Source organism: Bos taurus, chromosome 2 (genome assembly GCF_002263795.3).
Source record: "Bos taurus isolate L1 Dominette 01449 registration number 42190680 breed Hereford chromosome 2, ARS-UCD2.0, whole genome shotgun sequence".
Classification (NCBI taxonomy): Eukaryota; Metazoa; Chordata; class Mammalia; order Artiodactyla; family Bovidae; genus Bos; species Bos taurus.
The window spans coordinates 119,175,014-119,191,438 of record NC_037329.1 but is presented as its reverse complement, the minus strand read 5'-3'; the positions used below and the strand labels follow the sequence as shown (position 1 = coordinate 119,191,438).

Here is a 16,425-nt window from a genome sequence, read left to right as displayed (position 1 = left end):
GGTGCAAAGGGCAAGATTTCATTCTTATTTATGGTTGAGTAACATTCTACTGTGTGTGTGTGTATACACACTGCATCTTCTTTTTCCACTCATTTCACCATCACTCATATCGATGGACACTTAGGTTACTTCCATATCTTGGCTATAGTAAATAATGTTGCAGTGTACATAGGGACACATATATCTTTCCAATATAGTATTATCGGTTTCTTTGGGAAAAAACCCAGAAGTGGAATTGCTGGATCATATGGTAGTTCTATTTGTAATTTTTCAAGAAACCTCTATACTATTTTTCATGGTGACGGCCTCAATTTACATTCCCATAAACAGTACACAAAAGTTCCCTCCTCTTCACATCCTCCCCAACACTTGTTATTTGTTGTCTTTTTTTTTTTTTTAAATAAGAGCCATTCTGATAGGTGATATCTCATTATAGTTTTGATTTGTTATTTTTTTTTGCCATCCCAACTGAGAATTTATTGGCATAAATGCAACCATATAAAAACCTAAGTAATGAAACACAGTCATGATGTGCCCTCCATGCCCCGGCACATAAAACCCCCTTTTGTGGGAGGGAGTGAGGGGTACGAGGAGCCCCGAAACTGCCTAAGAACGCCGCAGCCCCTGGGGCCTTTGCAGGACCAGCCGGACTGGGGTGGGAGAACCCAGGCACCGCCTTAGTGCATCCAGTAGTCGGTGGAGCAGGAGAGCTCACAGAGCTGGCTAGGCCAGCTCTAGGCTGAAGTCTAGGCCAATGGTGAGGTCCAGGTCACGGTTGTTCTTGGCATTGCGCCACATGCCGGTGGGGCCAAAGATCTCCTCGCCTGTCTTCACTATCAGATAGTCCTCCATGTAGAACACCGTCTGCTTCCAGGGAGGGGATGGGGACTCAGGGCTGTGCAGAAGCCAGTTCTCTTGTGGCAGCAGGTGAACTTGACGTTGAAGTCGGCCACCAGAGCATGCATGCAGCCGTTCGGCTTCACTTGCAGGCAGAGGGGGGAAGTGAAAGCCAGGTCTTCCACCTTGACCGTGTAGATGTCCACTTCCTTTATGAGGCAGGTTGATGACCAGCTGCTTGGGGTCCACCACGTCCACCAGGGGCTCCTTGATGGCCACATCTTTGATGCAAGACGTCAAAGCTGCACATGTTCTCCCGCCAGTGGACCATGTAGTCTTTGTTCTGCTGGTCCTCAATGGCTCTTACATACCAGCATGGCTCGGTCTGGGAAGATGAGGCCATTGGGCACCAGCCACTTGTCTCGGGCGTAGACCACGGTGTTGAGCATCAACTCATAGGAGAGGTAGTAGCCCATCTATGGTGATGAAATCCACCTCCTCCACCTTCCCCTTGATGATAGTCACCACGTGGTCTAACTTGTTAGCTTTCACAATCTTCATGAAGTAATCAGAGCTACTGAAACACTCAATCCCAATGACCACGCGGGCCCTGGCCTTGGCAGTAAACATACAGAGGACCCTTGTGCCTGAGCCAACGTCCAGCACCACCTGTCTTTGAAAAGGTGTGGGCCATGAAACATGGAGTTGCTGTACGTGAATTTGTGGACCTTTCGGCACTTCCTCATGGATGCTGAAGTGAGCATAGTAGTCAAAGTAGCAATCTTTGGACATCACGTCCTCAGCATTGGGCTTCTCACTGAGCCACAGGAGACCACCTCTCCAGTCTCTCTGCCCCAGTCTCTAGCTCAGCTCACAGCTGGGGAGGGGAGGGAAGGGAAGGCAGAAGTGGGGGCAGACACAGGGAAGCACAAAAGTGGGGGGGTTACTTCTTCAAGAGGCAGCTGGAGGCTCATCCCATTAGCCAAGGTGGCTATAAAATTCTCCAGGATGCAGTTTGAGGCCTTGGCTGCTGCTATCTTCAGCCATGCCTGCTCTTCTTCTGGCTGCTGAGACCCCTTCCCACTTTTGATTTGTTAATTTTTTTTCTTAAGAAACAATTTTTGGATTCTTTTCAGTTCTACTGCTTTCAAATTCATTGATTCAGCTTTCATCTTTATTATGTCTTTATTCTTTCCTTTTTACTGGCTTGGCTTTAGTCTGTTTTATTTATTTATGGCCACACCACGTGGCTTACAGGATGCTCCCTGACTAGGGATTGAACCCAGGCCATAGTGATGAGAGGACCACATCTTAACCATTAGGCCATCAGGGAATTCCAGCTTTCAGTTCAGTTCAGTCACTCAGTCGTGTCTGACTCTTTGTGACCCCATGAAATACAGAACGCCAGGCCTCCCTGTCCATCACCAACTCCTGGAGTCCACCCAAACCCATGTGCATTGTGTTGGTGATGCCATCCAACCATTTCATCCTCCGTTGTTTCCTTCTCCTTCTGCCTTCAATCTTTCCCAGCATCAGGGTCTTTTCAAATGAGTCAGCTCTTCACATCAGGTGGCCAAAGTGTTGGAGTTTCAGCTTCAGCATCAGTCCTTCCAATGAACACCCAGGACTGATCTCCTTTAGGATGGACTGGTTGGACCTCCTTGCAGTCTGAGGGACTCTCAAGAGTCTTCTCCAACACCACAGTTCAAAAGTATCAATTCTTCGGAGCTCAGCTTTCTTTATAGTCCAACTCTCACATCCAAACATGACCACTGGGAAAACCATAGCCTTGACTAGACGGACCTTTCTTGACAATGTAATATCTCTGCTTTTTAATATGCTGTCTAGGTTGGTCATAACTTTCCTTCCAAGGAGTAAGTGTCTTTTAATTTCATGGCTGCAATCACCATCTGCAGTGATTCTGGAGCCCAAAAAAATTAAGTCAGCCACTGTTTCCCCATCTATTTGCCATAAAGTGATGGGACCGGATGCCATGATCTTAGTTTTCTGAATGTTGAGCTTTAAGCCAACTTTTTCACTCTCCTCTTTCACTTTCATCAAGAGGCTCTTTAGTTCTTCTTCACTTTCTAACATAAGGATGGTGTCATCTGCATATCTGAGGTTATTGATATTTCACCCGGCAATCTTGATTCCAGCTTGTGCTTCTTCCAGCCCAGCGTTTCCCATGATGTACTCTGCATAAAAGTTAAATAAGCAGGGTGACAATATACAGCCTTGACGTACTCCTTTTCCTATTTGGAACCAGTCTGTTGTTCCATGTCCAGTTCTAACTGTTGCTTCCTGACCTGCATACAGGTTTCTCAAGAGGCAGGTCAGGTGGTCTGGTATTCCGATCTCTTTCAGAATTTTCCAGTTTATTATGATCCACACAGTCAAAGGCTTTGGCATAGTCAATAAAGCAGAAATAGATGTTTTTCTGGAACTCTCTTGCTTTTTCCATGATCCAGCGGATGTTGGCAATTTGATCTCTTGTTTCCTTTGCCTTTTCTAAAACCAGCTTGACCATCTGGAAGTTCATGGTTCACGTATTGCTGAAGCCTGGCTTGGAGAATTTTGAGCATTACTTTACTTGTGTGTGAGATGAGTACAATTGTGTGGTAGTTTGAGCATTCTTTGGTATTGCCTTTCTTTGGAACTGGAATGAAAACTGACCTTTTCCAGTCCTGTGGCCACTGCTGAGTTTTCCAAATTCGCTGGCATATGAGTGCAGCACTTTCACAGCATCATCTTTCAGGATTTGAAATAGCTCCACTGGAATTCCATCACCTCCACTAGCTTTGTTCGTAGTGATGCTTTCTAAAGCCCACTTGACTTCACATTCCAGGATGTCTGGCTCTATGTGAATGATCACACCATCATGATTATCTGGGTCATGAAGGTCTTTTTTGTACAGTTCTTCTGTGTATTCTTGCCACCTCTTCTTAATATCTTCTGCTTCTGTTAGGTCCATACCATTTCTGTCCTTTCTTGAGCCCATCTTTGCATGAAATGTTCCCTTGGTATCTAATTTTCTTGAAGAGATCTCTTGTCTTTCTCATTCTATTGTTTTCCTCTATTTCTTTGCATTGATCACTGAGGAAGGCTTTTTCATCTCTCCTTGCCATTCTTTGGAACTCTGCATTCAGATGCTTATATCTTTCCTTTTCTCCTTTGCCTTTCACCTCTCTTCTTTTCACAGCTATTTGTAAGGCCTCCTCAGACAGCCACTTTGCTTTTTTGCATTTCTTTTTCTTCGGGATGGTCTGGCTCCCTGTCTCCTGTACAATGTCACGAACTCCAGCGTTAGTCTGTTTTAAAGTTCTTTCCCTGAAATTTTGAGTAGAAATATGAGTTTGATTATTTGTATTCTTTTTTTCATAGATAATGAATGCATTGAAAGTTGTTAAATTTCACAATATTCAACTGCTTTAGGCCCAAGGTTTAACATGTGACACTTCTGAAGTCATAATGATGCAAATTTGTGTTATCAACATAAATATAATGATGTGGTATTCTTGATTTCAAAATAATCTGCCTCTGTACCTTTCACTTTCTCTTTGAGGCACAGGTATTTAAGAAAGCGGTTAGGATTGTTGTCATTGTTCCTGTCATTTGGTTTACTTTTGTGGGTAATTTCTGGTTTACTGTCTCATGCACACAGAGTTTGGTCTGCTCAATTTCCACTTTGAGGGACCCTTGATATTTTCTTCCTAATATACATAGGTGGTAAAAGTTTCAGGAGCAGAAAGGATGTATGTGCTGACTTGAGTATTGTACAGAGTTTGATATGAATCTTTGATTCAGTCCCACTTCCTTGCTGGCTGCTAACCAGGGCTTGCTCTCAGCTTCTATTAATAGAAGCTTCTCTCACTCTTTATCACTTGGCCAATCTTCATCTTCAGTTCCATGTTGTATATGGAATTGTTTTCTGCTTTGAATCTCTCTGACTTCTTCAAATGGCAGGAGAAAACTCTCCACTTCTAAGGGCTTCTGGGATTCATTCAGGCCCACGCAGATAACCTCCCTATTTTTAGGTCAATTGTAACATATAATGGGCTTCCCAGGTGGGGCAGTGTAAAGAATCTGTCTGCCAATGCAGGAGACACAAGAGTCTTGGGTTCAATCCCTGTATCGGGAAGATCACCTGGAGGAGAACATGGCAACCCACTCCAGTATTCTTGCCTGGAAAATTCCATGGATAGAGGAGCCTGGCGGGCTACAGTCCATGGGGTCACAAAGAGTCAGACATGACTGAGCGACTGAGCATGCGTGCAAGGGGTCAAGGGAAACACATAATGCACTGTAATTGTAAGAATGACACCTCATCAAATGTGAAAGTTCCTGGGAGCAAGGAAGATATCTTTGGGGGATGAATATCCTGTGATCAACAATGGCTCGTAAGTCTTTACTATAAAAGATACATTTTTATCGGTAACCTCTATTTTTTAAGTGCCAAAGAACATTGGATCAAATTACATAAAACAAATCTAGCAAGAAAACTTTGATTAGGTCTGGGTGTATTGGGCTGCCTGATTCGAGTCTGGCCTTTTAACCAGCAGCTAGTACTAGCTAACTACAGGCAGGAATAATGGATGGTCAGCTGTTTTCAGACCTGCCTCAAAGTTTTTCAGGCCATCTGCCTGGGGTCGGTTGGTGGTCAATGTGCAGGTTTTGCAAACTAGCTACCTGAGTGTGGATCTCAATCCATCACTTAGGCCCTTGACCTTTCACTCATGCGAGCCAGCAATCCCTTTTAAAGTTTCAAAAAGCCTGAGCTGAATTTTATGTCATTTGCAATCAAACTTACCCTAAGCAATGCTGGCTATACATTAGCTTTTTAAAAATATATATATTTATTTTTAATTGGAAGCTAATTGCTTTACAATTTTGTGTTGGTTATATATTAGCTTTTATAACAAATGGATTGTTGCATTGGTTGTGTAGGAGTGCTTACACAGTAAACTCTTACAAGGAGAGTGGATTGTTTTCAGATTCTAAGATTTCCTTCCTCTGACCTCAGAGGGCCTCTGAGGGTGGGCCAGCCAAGGTGATTTCTGTCAAGAGACTGTACTCCTCTCCTTGGTGGGTAATCATTCCTCCTTTTTCTGGAAGAAGCCCCCTGAGGACCTCAAAGCCACTTTCACTCCCTCCAAGGCCACCCGTTCTGTCTGAATATTGGCCCATGTCTATCTTCTAAACTTTTTGTTGTGTAGTCACTAAGTCATGTCTGACTCTTTGAGATCCCATGAACTGCAGTATGCCAGGCTTCCCTGTCCTTCATTATCTCCCAGAGTTTGCTCAAACTCATGTCCACTGAGTTGACGATACCATCCAACCATCTCATCCTCTGTAGCCTCCTTCTCATCCTGCCTTCAATCTTTCCCAGCATCAGAGTCTTTTTCAATGAGTCAGTTCTTCGAATCAGGTGGCCAAAGTATTGGTAGCTTCAGCTTCAGCATCAGTCTTTCCAATGAATATTCAGGATTGATTTCCTTTAGGATTGACTGGTTTGATCTCCTTGCTGTCCAAGGGACTCTCAAGAGTCTTCTCCAGCACTACAGCTCAAAAGCATCAATTCTTTGGCGCTCAACCTTCTTTATGGTCCAACTCTCACATCCCTACATGACTACTGGAAAAACCACAGGTTTGACTATACCCACCTTTGCCAGCAAAGTGACTTCTCTGCTTTTTAATACCTTGTCTAGGTTCTAAATTTTATCCCTCTACTAAGTGGTAACCGCTCATGGTACAAAGCCTTCTTTAGACAAATAGGCAGAAAGAAGAGAATAAAATCCCTGGAATTCCAATGAAAGTGAAAATCGCTCAGTCCTGTCCAACTCTTTGCGACCCCATGGAATTCTCCAGGCCAGAATACTGGAGTGGCTAGCCTTTCCCTTCTCCAGGGGATCTTCCCAACCCAGGGATTGAACCGAGGTCTTCCACATTGCAGGCGGATTCTTGATCAGCTGAGCCACAAGCAAAAGCCAAGAATACTGGAGTGAGTAGCTTACGCCTTCTCCAGCGGATCTTTCCCACCCAAGAATCGAAATGGGGTCTCCTGCATTGCAGGCGGATTCTTTACCAACTTAGCTATTAGGGAAGCCCATTACAAGGAAAGAATTCCTATTAAATAGTGGCGTGGAGATTTCTGGTATTTTTGAGGCATACATGCCCTTAGGGACCGCGGATAAATTGGGGTACAAGGATTCCAAGTTAACCAATTTCACATGACAGCTCTAATCGTCCTTCTCTTTGTCACTATGCCCACCGTGGTCGGCTGGGGGCGCTCTCCGCCCTGTCCTGGGATGGTTCTGGCTCCGCGGATGACTCCAGCCCTCCGGCCCCTCCCCGCCCCTTGGATCTTCTCAAGGGCCCTGCCCGGGGCCGCCTCTACGGAGCCGGCGCAGAGGGGTCTGCCCAGCGCCCGGCGCCCCCAGCCTCGCTGCGATCGCGGCGTGGGCCAACAGGTAGGTCTCACTAGAAGATGCCGCATTCTCCACCTCTAGTCCAGGCCCCCGGGGTCCAGTGGATTCCACCACCAGCCTCCCCCACCTCCGACGGCAGAGCGTGATGGTCCCCACCGAAGCCTAGGTGGTTCAGCGATGGCCTCTGGGTTCCTGGTTGCGCTGACCACCCTCCGGCGCCCGAACCCTCAGTCCTGCCTGGGGCGAGGGCAGGAATTCCGGGCATTCTTGTTAGATTCGACACCAGAGAAAAACAAAGCGAGAGCAGATTCCTGACCCATCACCTGCAGGGTCAGTTAATCCCCGCCCGGGCGTCGGCCGGAGTCACCTGGGCGGGGGTTTGAAATACCTAGACTAGCGCCCACCTCCGAGGTTCGGAGGTGCCCCGCCTGGGTTGGGGCCTGAACGCCAATTTTTCCCCCAAAGTTCCGGGGGGAGTGAGGGCTTTGCAGACGAGCAGCGGGGCTGAGCCCCTTCGGAAGGGACTGAGCTCTAGGCTCACCTGAAGGTGTAAAATTTATTCCAAGATGCAAGTTTGGTATCAGAAATATATGCAAAAAATGGCATTCTCAACCATAATGAGTCTGTGTTCATTTTAATATAAAAGATGGTAAAAGATACTTTTCAGAAAAAAGAAACGCCTAACTCCTACAGGTATAAAAATTAACACGAGGTAAAGATTTATTTTATTCGTAAGAGGGTAAGCTGATGTTATAACTGGTTCACAGGAGACTTGTCTAAAAGCACAGATTTGTATGGAATGAAGGAATTGAATTGCTAACGGAGGCAAAACTGGTTTTTCCACAGTGGGGAGAGAAGTTGATGGGATCTCTCCCTTTCTGTGTTTTTTTTAAAAAAATTATATTTACAATATATTTCTTAAAAATTTTTTATTTTAGAAAAATTTAAAATTGAAGTACAGTTGATTTACAAAGCTGTGTTAGTTTTAGGTGTACAGTCGAGTGATTTAGTTTTGAATATAAATCTTCTCTTTCAGATTCTTTTCCATTATTGATTATTGCAAGATATTGAATATACTTCCCTGTGCTATATAGTAGGTGCTTGTTGTTTATCTTTTTTATATATAGTAGTGTGTGTATATGAATCCAAAACTCCCAATTTATCCCTCCCCTGTTTTCTGTGGTTTTAAAAAAGGTGCAGAATAGCTCCAAGACCATGAACTGGGCTAGAAGCAGACAGCTTGGGGGTTGTGTATTAAACAATGTATAGTGTTCCACTAAACAGAGAAGCTCGTCTTCACAATATTTTTTTAAACTATGTGGAAAGAAAGGTCTCCTATAGTGCTAGTTCTGCTGGGCTTCCTCAAACCCCAAATACCCAGTTTCCAGTCACTCACGGGACACTACATTTTTCTACTTTGGGGACTGTCAGGCAAAACCCCACAAATACACATGGAGGTTCCTGGGAGACAAAAGGGTGGGGGGTTAGGTGCAGAGACTGCGTTCAGACAGTGCTTGGTCACACAAGTGCCATGGGACCCTACTCTCGGGAGCCTCCGTTTCTTCACTTGACAGTCGTCTTCGTCTATAACCGGTTCCACAGAAGCTTCCCTCCCTGCTGAGGTGGACAGAGCGAGTCTCCCCAGAACAGGCTTTCTTTGTTAAGGGTAGAGTTCTTTGAGTGGTCTCCTTTAGTTATGTAAATGTGGCCAAGCAGCACCCATTGCCTGGCAGGAGACCTTCTGTGGCCTGACAAAGCCACCTCTTCCGCAGACCCCTTAGGAATGCAGGACTGGAGGCAGGAAAGCAGGGGGGAAGCGTCTTGCCTTTCAAGCTGGGGGTCTTTGGGGAGGAAAGCGTTTGAGACCTACTTCCCCTTCCCCCCAACCTGTTCCCCAGGATTTGATTGAGACTGACTAAAATTTATCTAAAATTTACCAGCAGCCCTGGAAAGTTGCTTCCCAGTGACAGAACCTGAGTGAATTTGTAGGGTCCCCCCAAACTCTGTGTCACTGACTGGGAGTCTCAGGACCCAGCGCTCCTAGCTGGCTGCTTCTGCTCTTTGGAGAAGAGCAAGCGAGGGTGACTAAGAGAATCATTCTGTCTCTGAATCGTGGGGCCCGCTACAGCCTCTGTCAGGAAGACTGTGCCTCAGAGTCCACAGGACTGTGGGGGCCTATGGGCCAGGGTGTCACCGTGTGGGATGAGAGGCAGCAGCTGCAGAGGGCGGCTCAGACTTTTTTCCTGGACACACACTCAGGACTAAGGAAGCCCTTGAGGTTCCAGACAATTAAGGACTGAGTGGGCTCCGAAAGGGAGAGGTAGGATTTGGTGAGGAGGAATGATAATTTCCCCCTCTAGCCTTCTAGGTTCTTGGTGGAGACCCTTCTCTATATAATAAAAGACCGGTTAAGAAGAGAAAAACAAACAGAATGATATGTATACCTATTGTATGCATGGAGGATATCAGGGAACTCTCCAAAATGGCCAAGCCACCAGCTTAAATACCACCTCCAGCCAAGATGTTGTGGTGGGGGGAGCACCAGCACACCCCATCCAGCCTCATCTCCAACAGTGTCCACACCGGGCAGCCGGCAGCTCCAATGTCCCACTTTTTTTGCACTGCTGGGCTGTTGCATGTGTCCCCTGTCTGGACTGTCCTTCCCCTTCGACCACAGGCAAGGGCCTACTCCTTCTTCAAGACGCAGGTGCACTGGCAGGCCCGGTGATGAAGCCCGCTCCTCACCCTGTGCTGGGGGGGTCCTATTCCACTGGTCCCCTCACAGGTGGGCTGCCTGCCCTTCCTCCTGCTGTGCTAACGCTGGCGCCCCACCCCTTACCCAGCCCTCTCTGCAAGCTCAGCCTGGGCCTTTGAGGTCTGAAACGGGGTCAGACACAAGGGTCCCCCTGGGGCGGAGGCTGAGGGCGTTCCCATGCTGGAAACTTGCTGCTTCCACTGAGTCCCTGCGGCTCAGCTGGAGACAGGGCAAACCTAGAGGCAGGGGTGTGTACCCAGGGCCCCACTCCCGGTCCCTGCCTCTCAGGATCAAGTCTGAACACCCCCCTGCAACCCGGGAGGCCCTGAGATCCCCTTCTCACACTCCAGCTCCCCCCATCCCCCCACTCCATCCTCCCACTGTTGAGGAGCAGCTATCTGCTTCAACACGCACCTGCTCAGCATCCTTCAGGTCATTTCTGAGCAAAAATGCTGTCTCTGGGCCCCAACCTGTGCGCAGGGACCAGTGGCCCTTCCACCTCTGTCTCCTGGCTGTCTCTCCATGGCTCTTGCCCTGGCTGGACTGAGCTCTGGAAAGGCAGAGACCCTAGAGCCCCACCCTGCTGTCTGCAGCCCCCAGCCTCAGAGGGTGCGTGAAAGACAGAGAGAGCTGGTGACGTGTGCAGTCACCAGGTCCCACCTCAGAAGGGCCCTGTGACTGGTGGTGACATTCTTAACATTCGAAGATGGTGCTTTATATTAGGACCCAGCCCTTGCTCTCACTCATCTGTGGGAGAGGCCTGGTGTGGACATTAATAAGCAAGTGACTCTCTCAGGGCATCTGGCCCATTGAGCACAGGCAGGGGCTGCTGGCTTGCCCACTGCAGTCCCAGTGTCCCTCCTCCTGGGGGTGCCTGCCCTCCCAGCCTGGAGGTAAGCAGTTTCGGCCAAGGTTCCCTGCGCAGTGCAGCCCCCCTATCACTGGACCCCACGGAGCCACTGTTTCAGTGCTGCTTATCAACCTGATCTAGGCTCGAGGCTGACTGCAGGAATGTCAGGAAGCCCACCAGCCCCTGCAGGCGCCCACCGCATCCCGCTCACTGTCACCCCAGCCTCAGGGGCAGCTCTGGCCCGGCCCTTACCAGAAAATGCTCTCTGAGCTGCAGGTCTCTCTTGCACCCCACCCCCCACCCAGGGGCCCATGTGGCCTCTGCTTCCCTCCTGGAGATGAAGAGGCCCTTCAGAAGGTCCTTGTGTACCCACCAGCCAACAACAAGGAACAAGCTGCGTCTTCAAAAAACCTCCAGCCACCTTGGCCCCAGACAGGCCCTCCAATAGTAATGGCGACAGGAACTTTCACACCGGGCAGGGGAAAAAAAAAACAATCCCCTTTTATTAAGAAAATAAGAGTTAATCCCTCACTTTTCCCAGGGGACTTGACCCTGATGCAAGGTGACATCTTCTTCAGCCACCCCCCAGGACCCCCTGAATCCGAGTGGGGTGGGCACCAAGTCCACTCCATCCCTTCACAGGGGCCAATGCTGGTCTGCTCAGGGCCTGGAGAAGTAGGCGTGCAGGTGGGCATGGCTCTGGAGGCGCGGGGGTCGGGGGGGGCTGTGATGGGCGTTGGGGGTGGTGTTTGGGGTGGGGGCGGGGCTGAGGGGCAAGAGTGGTGGAGGCAGGCGGTGTCTTGCTGAAATAAGGGAAGGGAAGAATACCACCTCTCCCCCCACCCCACCCCACCCTCTGAGGCCTGGCGCCTTCTCCCTCCGAATTCTTCATAAATAAAACTTCACAGTAATGGAGGCATATCCTTCCAGGGTCAGACCAGCTGGTTTCCCAATGCGGGAGCCAGGCCTTGCGGAGCAGCACGGGAACTGCTGGGACCGGAGCACGGCTCTCTGGCCCTGCGTCTGGGGGCAGAGGAGTCGCGGGGCAGGGGCGTGCGGTGAGGTGGGGCTGCAGCCCATCCAGAGGTTCTGAGGATCACTGAGGTAGTCAGAGCGGCTGCTCCAGCTTCCGGACAGACGGGAGCCGGACGGAGCAGCGCCGGACGCAGCCAGGAGTGAAGCCACCTGGGAGCAGAGACTGTGCAGTCAAACCCCAGGAAGGTCAGGGGCCGGAGGGCAGGGGGATGCTGAGGGCCTTCTGAGGCTCGGTCTCTAGGAGCCCCTGGAGGCGTTGACAGGAGGAGGCCTGTGAGCCTGCACAGGGTTGAGTTTCTCCTGAAAGGGCTGCCCAAGCAGCCCGTGGGGAGACTGAGGCATTTCACAGAAGCCGGAGGATCTTCTCTGTGAAGACAAGAGGGCAGCCCTGGACCCCTCGAGGGCAGGTTGAGCCGGGGTACCTGAGCACAGGGTTCCTTCAGAGGTCATCAGGGCCTCCCGCCTGGTCAGAGGGAGCCAGACCACAGACCCAGGCTAGGAGGGCTGCCAGAGAACCAGTCTCCAGTCTGGGCCATTCGGAACGTGGCCAGGCCTTAGTCCTGGTCACCCGCACCCCACCACACCCAGGGGCACGTAAGGCCCACCCCTCCACCTCCCTGCAGGGGACCAGAGGCAGTGCCCTGGCCTTGCAGCTGCAGCCTCATGACTTGCAGGGACTCTGGGGCACATGTTTCTCGTCAATCCTGATGGCCCGAGCCAGGTCAGAGCACCTGGAGCTTGCGGGAGCAGGTGAGGTTGCCATGCACCAGCTCCCACATGGCCAGCAGCTCGGTGGGCAGCAGCTTGTGCACGACAAGCATGGAGCGGAAGAAGCAGGGCTCCTTGTTCATGCGGCTGTTGCGATTCCTGGAGATGCCGAAAGTCTTGAAGCCCTCGTGGGCCATGGGCCGCACGCCCAGCACCTCCAGGCACATGCCCAGGAAGACATCGTCGATGGGGTAAAGCTCCAGGGTATCGCAGCTGTGGTGCAGGCGCTGGGCCAGTCCCCCGGCCATAAGGAAGCCCCCTCCACCTGCGTAGGGTGGGTAACTGTTCTGGTTGTACAAGATTCCGGGGATGTAGTACTTGCTATCCTTCCGGCGGATGGGTCGGGCGTGATGCAGAATGTCGCCCACAAACAGGTCCTCCTGGGGCCGCCGGTCGGCCAGAAATTCCAGCAGGTTGGTGGGGTTGACGAAGACATCGTCATCGCCCTTGAAGACAAAGCGGACATCAGGGCAGTAGATGTCGAGCCACTTGAGGAAGTGGATCTCCTTGAGGGTCAGGTTGAAGAAGCTGTCGAGGAAGTCCCATTGCAGGATGTCCCCGTAGATGCGGTCCTCGTAGGCTAGCAGCTGCTGGTAGTGGGACTGCTCCTCCGGCTTGGAGGCTTTGCCCAGCAGGAAGAGAGTGCGCACCGCGCCTCGGCCCCTGCCCGCCGACTCCTGCTCGCGGCCCCAGGTCTGGCGGATGGCCTCGCGGCGGTCATGCTGCGCAATGATAGACTTGACGACCACCAGCAGGTACACATCACCGCTGCACTTCTCCGGATGGTTGAGCAGCATGGGAAAGTAGCGGCAGTGGCGATACAATAGAAACTGCTGGAAGTGTGGCTCCAGGCCCTGGAACCAGGATTGGTGGGTTAAGTTTACATTGGCCGAGCAGTTAGTGGTGTTCACGTCCCAGGCCTGGGGCCTCCGTGAAACCACGGGAGTGGGGGTGACCACCTCCTTCGCGCTCTTCCAGAAGCTGTCAGGGTTCACCAGGAGTCCGCTGGGTTTCTGGGCCTTCTGTTGCCTGAGGGAGGCTGGCGGGGGCTCCTGCAGAAACTGGCTGGGAGTCAGACTGCGCTGGAATACTGTTACGGCCACGAGCAAGGCCAGGGACAGGCACACGCTCTTGTAGACGGTTCTCTTCCTGGGGGTAGGGGTGAGGTGGGGAGTGGATAGTTCAGAAGAGAGAAAAAAGGGTGAGTCAGTCCCCTTGTAGAGAGCTGCAGTCCCAGGTGGGCAGATGGCCCCTGTACACAGACTCAAGTCCCTGGGCCCCTGAGTGGTCAGAGGAGGTCTTGCTTCTTTTCCTATCCTGACCTCTTCCCTTCTCCAGGATCAGGGAGGCACACAACACAGAGCTTAAGTACAGGAGCTGTGGAGTCAGGCTCCTGGAGTTCAGATTTCGGTCCCACTATGAATGGAGAAAGTTCCCCTCCCTCCGCTACCCCATGGCTCAGTGATAAAAAAAAAATCCACCTGCAATACAGGAGTCGCAGGAGATGCAGGTTCAATCCCTGGGTTGGGAAGATCCCCTGGAGGAGGGCATGGCAACCCACTCCAGTATTCTTACCTGGAGAATCTCATGCACAAAGGAGCCTGGTGGGCTACAGTCCATAGGGTCGCAAAGAGTCAGACATGACTGAAGTGACTTAACACACGCACGCACTTACTGAATATAAGCTATATGGAGACGTTTTGTGATTTCTCTTAACCTCTCCAAGCTGTGATTTTTTTTCTTTCCCCAAATGAGGATAGCATGCAATTGGCGTGTCAGCTGCAGTGCTGGGCACAGAGTGGGTTTGGAGTTGGGGGAATGCTATGATTCTACAAGGGATTGACCTGCCCTGCTCCCCATCTCTCCCTCAGGCACCCTGCTTGCTTTGTGCAAACCTGGTGAACCACTGGGGTAGACTTCCTGGAGGTGCAGAGAAGACACCTGTTCAAAAAGTATAGGGGCTCCTGGGAAGAAAGCTCTCACTAAACCTGAGGAAGCCTGTCCCTCCCCTCCCACCCCCCATCCATCTTATACAACAAAAAAAGAACAGTTCTCACTGTTGACACAAGCCTGAAAATGGGGCGAGCATCTCCCAGCAAGCCCACTGTCCCTGTAGCCCCAGTCTGAGCCCCACTCGGAGAGCTGAATTTCCCCAGCTCTGCTGCCTTGAGAGGGGCACAGTTGGACCCCACTCTCCAGGGTCCCTCATGCCAAATTAACCCCACTACACCCCTTTAAGAAGCAGAAATCAGTTCTTTTCTAGGAGCGCTCGCAGGGCCAGGGTCCTGAGTCCTTGGGCCCTGAGTCCCTGGGCCCGGGGACCCTCTCTCCTCAGCTCACAGTCTGGGGAGACCCAGGCCACCTGCCATGTTTTCTTCCTGGGAGATGCAGGAGCTGGGGACTCCAGGGAAAGGGCAGGCCAGAAAAGTGTGGCTTCACAGGGCCAGGCCAGAAGGGTGCCAAGAGGGGAGATTCGGGGTGATGGGAGAGACAGGCAGCAAAGTGGTGAGACAGGGACCAGGTGGTCCAGCCTGGGGTGGCCTCAGGACCGGCTGATGAAAGGTGCAGGCACCCTGGGCGAGTGATGCAGAGCCCAATGGAGAGACATTTTCCCGTGGGCTCCCAAGATTTCCTCTATATAGAGTTGGAGGGAGGCTGGGTCATCTCAGGTGCTGGGGTAGGGGTGTGACCCAGACCCCATCCTCCCAGGAGGACAGGGGAGTGCTCTGGCCTGGTTTGTTGGGTTGGACTGAGGGGGTCACCCCAAAGAGGGCCATGAGGCTATGTCCCTTCACTCCAGGTTGTTTCCACTCCATTTGTGGGGGGGAAAAAGCACCCAGTGCAAGGAGAAGAGAAGGGAAGCGATGGGCAGGCCGGAGGCCCCAGCTCCGGGAGAGGAAGGAGAGCCACTCTGGGGTTGAGGGTGGAGGACAGGGGTCGCCCAGGACGCAGGAGGCCCTCGGAATCGGGGACGGGACCCAGCTACCGGCGAGACCTTGCGGTCCCCAACTCCTCGAGTCCAGGAATGAGATCTGGGTGCCTTGGGGCCGGAGCAAAAGAGAGCAGAGGGACGGCGGGGGAAGACTGAGCGCACAAGTCCACCCCGGTCGCCGAGTCGCCGACCGGCCGGCCCAGGCGTCGCGCACGGCCGGGCATCTCCAGCCATCGCCGCGCCAGCCCAGCTGCGCCCGGGAAACGGAGGCCCGCCCGCGCCCCCCGCGACCCGCGGCATCCCTCCCCGCGCCCGCAGCCCGGGTCCCCGGCCCGACGGCCCCACTCACCACAGAGACATGGCGGCCCGGGCCACGGCGGCGGCGGAGCGGGGCGCGCGGATCGCAGCTCTGGGCGCCGCGGGCTCGGGGACGGCGGGCGGGCGGGGACGAGGAACGGGACAGGGACAGGGGCGGGCGGGGGCGGGCGGGGGCGGAGGTCCGGCCGCGCCCCCGCCGAGGCTCTCCACTTCCCCGCGGCCGGAGGAGGGGCCCGCAGGGTAGGCGGCGGCCCAGGTACGTTAACCCCTTCGGCGCCCCCCCGGCCCTCCATCCCCGCGACCGCGGGGCGCAGCGCGGCGGGGCGGTAAAGGACCCATTTTCCGGAGGTGGCATCCGAGCCCCGGCGGCTCCCGGAGCCGCCTACGGTCATTCGGCCGGAGCGTGAGTGGCTGAGTCGGGACATCGGAACTCGAAGGTCACCCCCGCCACCGGGGACGGGGGCTCCTCCCGCCTTGGGGGGCTTCCCCAGGGTCGCCGGTTCCT

The 16,425-nt window shown here is 52.2% G+C and overlaps 1 protein-coding gene and 1 pseudogene across 1 annotated transcript; both read right to left on the bottom strand.

Moving 5' to 3' along the window:
• Positions 1–677: 677 nt before the first annotated feature.
• Positions 678–12,567, bottom strand: LOC506376 (protein arginine N-methyltransferase 1-like; annotated as a pseudogene).
• Positions 11,349–16,061, bottom strand: B3GNT7 (UDP-GlcNAc:betaGal beta-1,3-N-acetylglucosaminyltransferase 7). The gene is made up of 2 exons (XM_002685679.6): positions 15,952–16,061; positions 11,349–13,819 (listed from the first exon to the last, which is right to left on the bottom strand). The coding sequence occupies exons 1-2, from the start codon at positions 15,960–15,962 to the stop codon at positions 12,625–12,627; spliced, it is 1,206 nt and encodes a 401-aa protein (XP_002685725.1). The 5' UTR covers positions 15,963–16,061; the 3' UTR covers positions 11,349–12,624.
• Between the last annotated feature and the right edge of the window lie 364 nt (positions 16,062–16,425).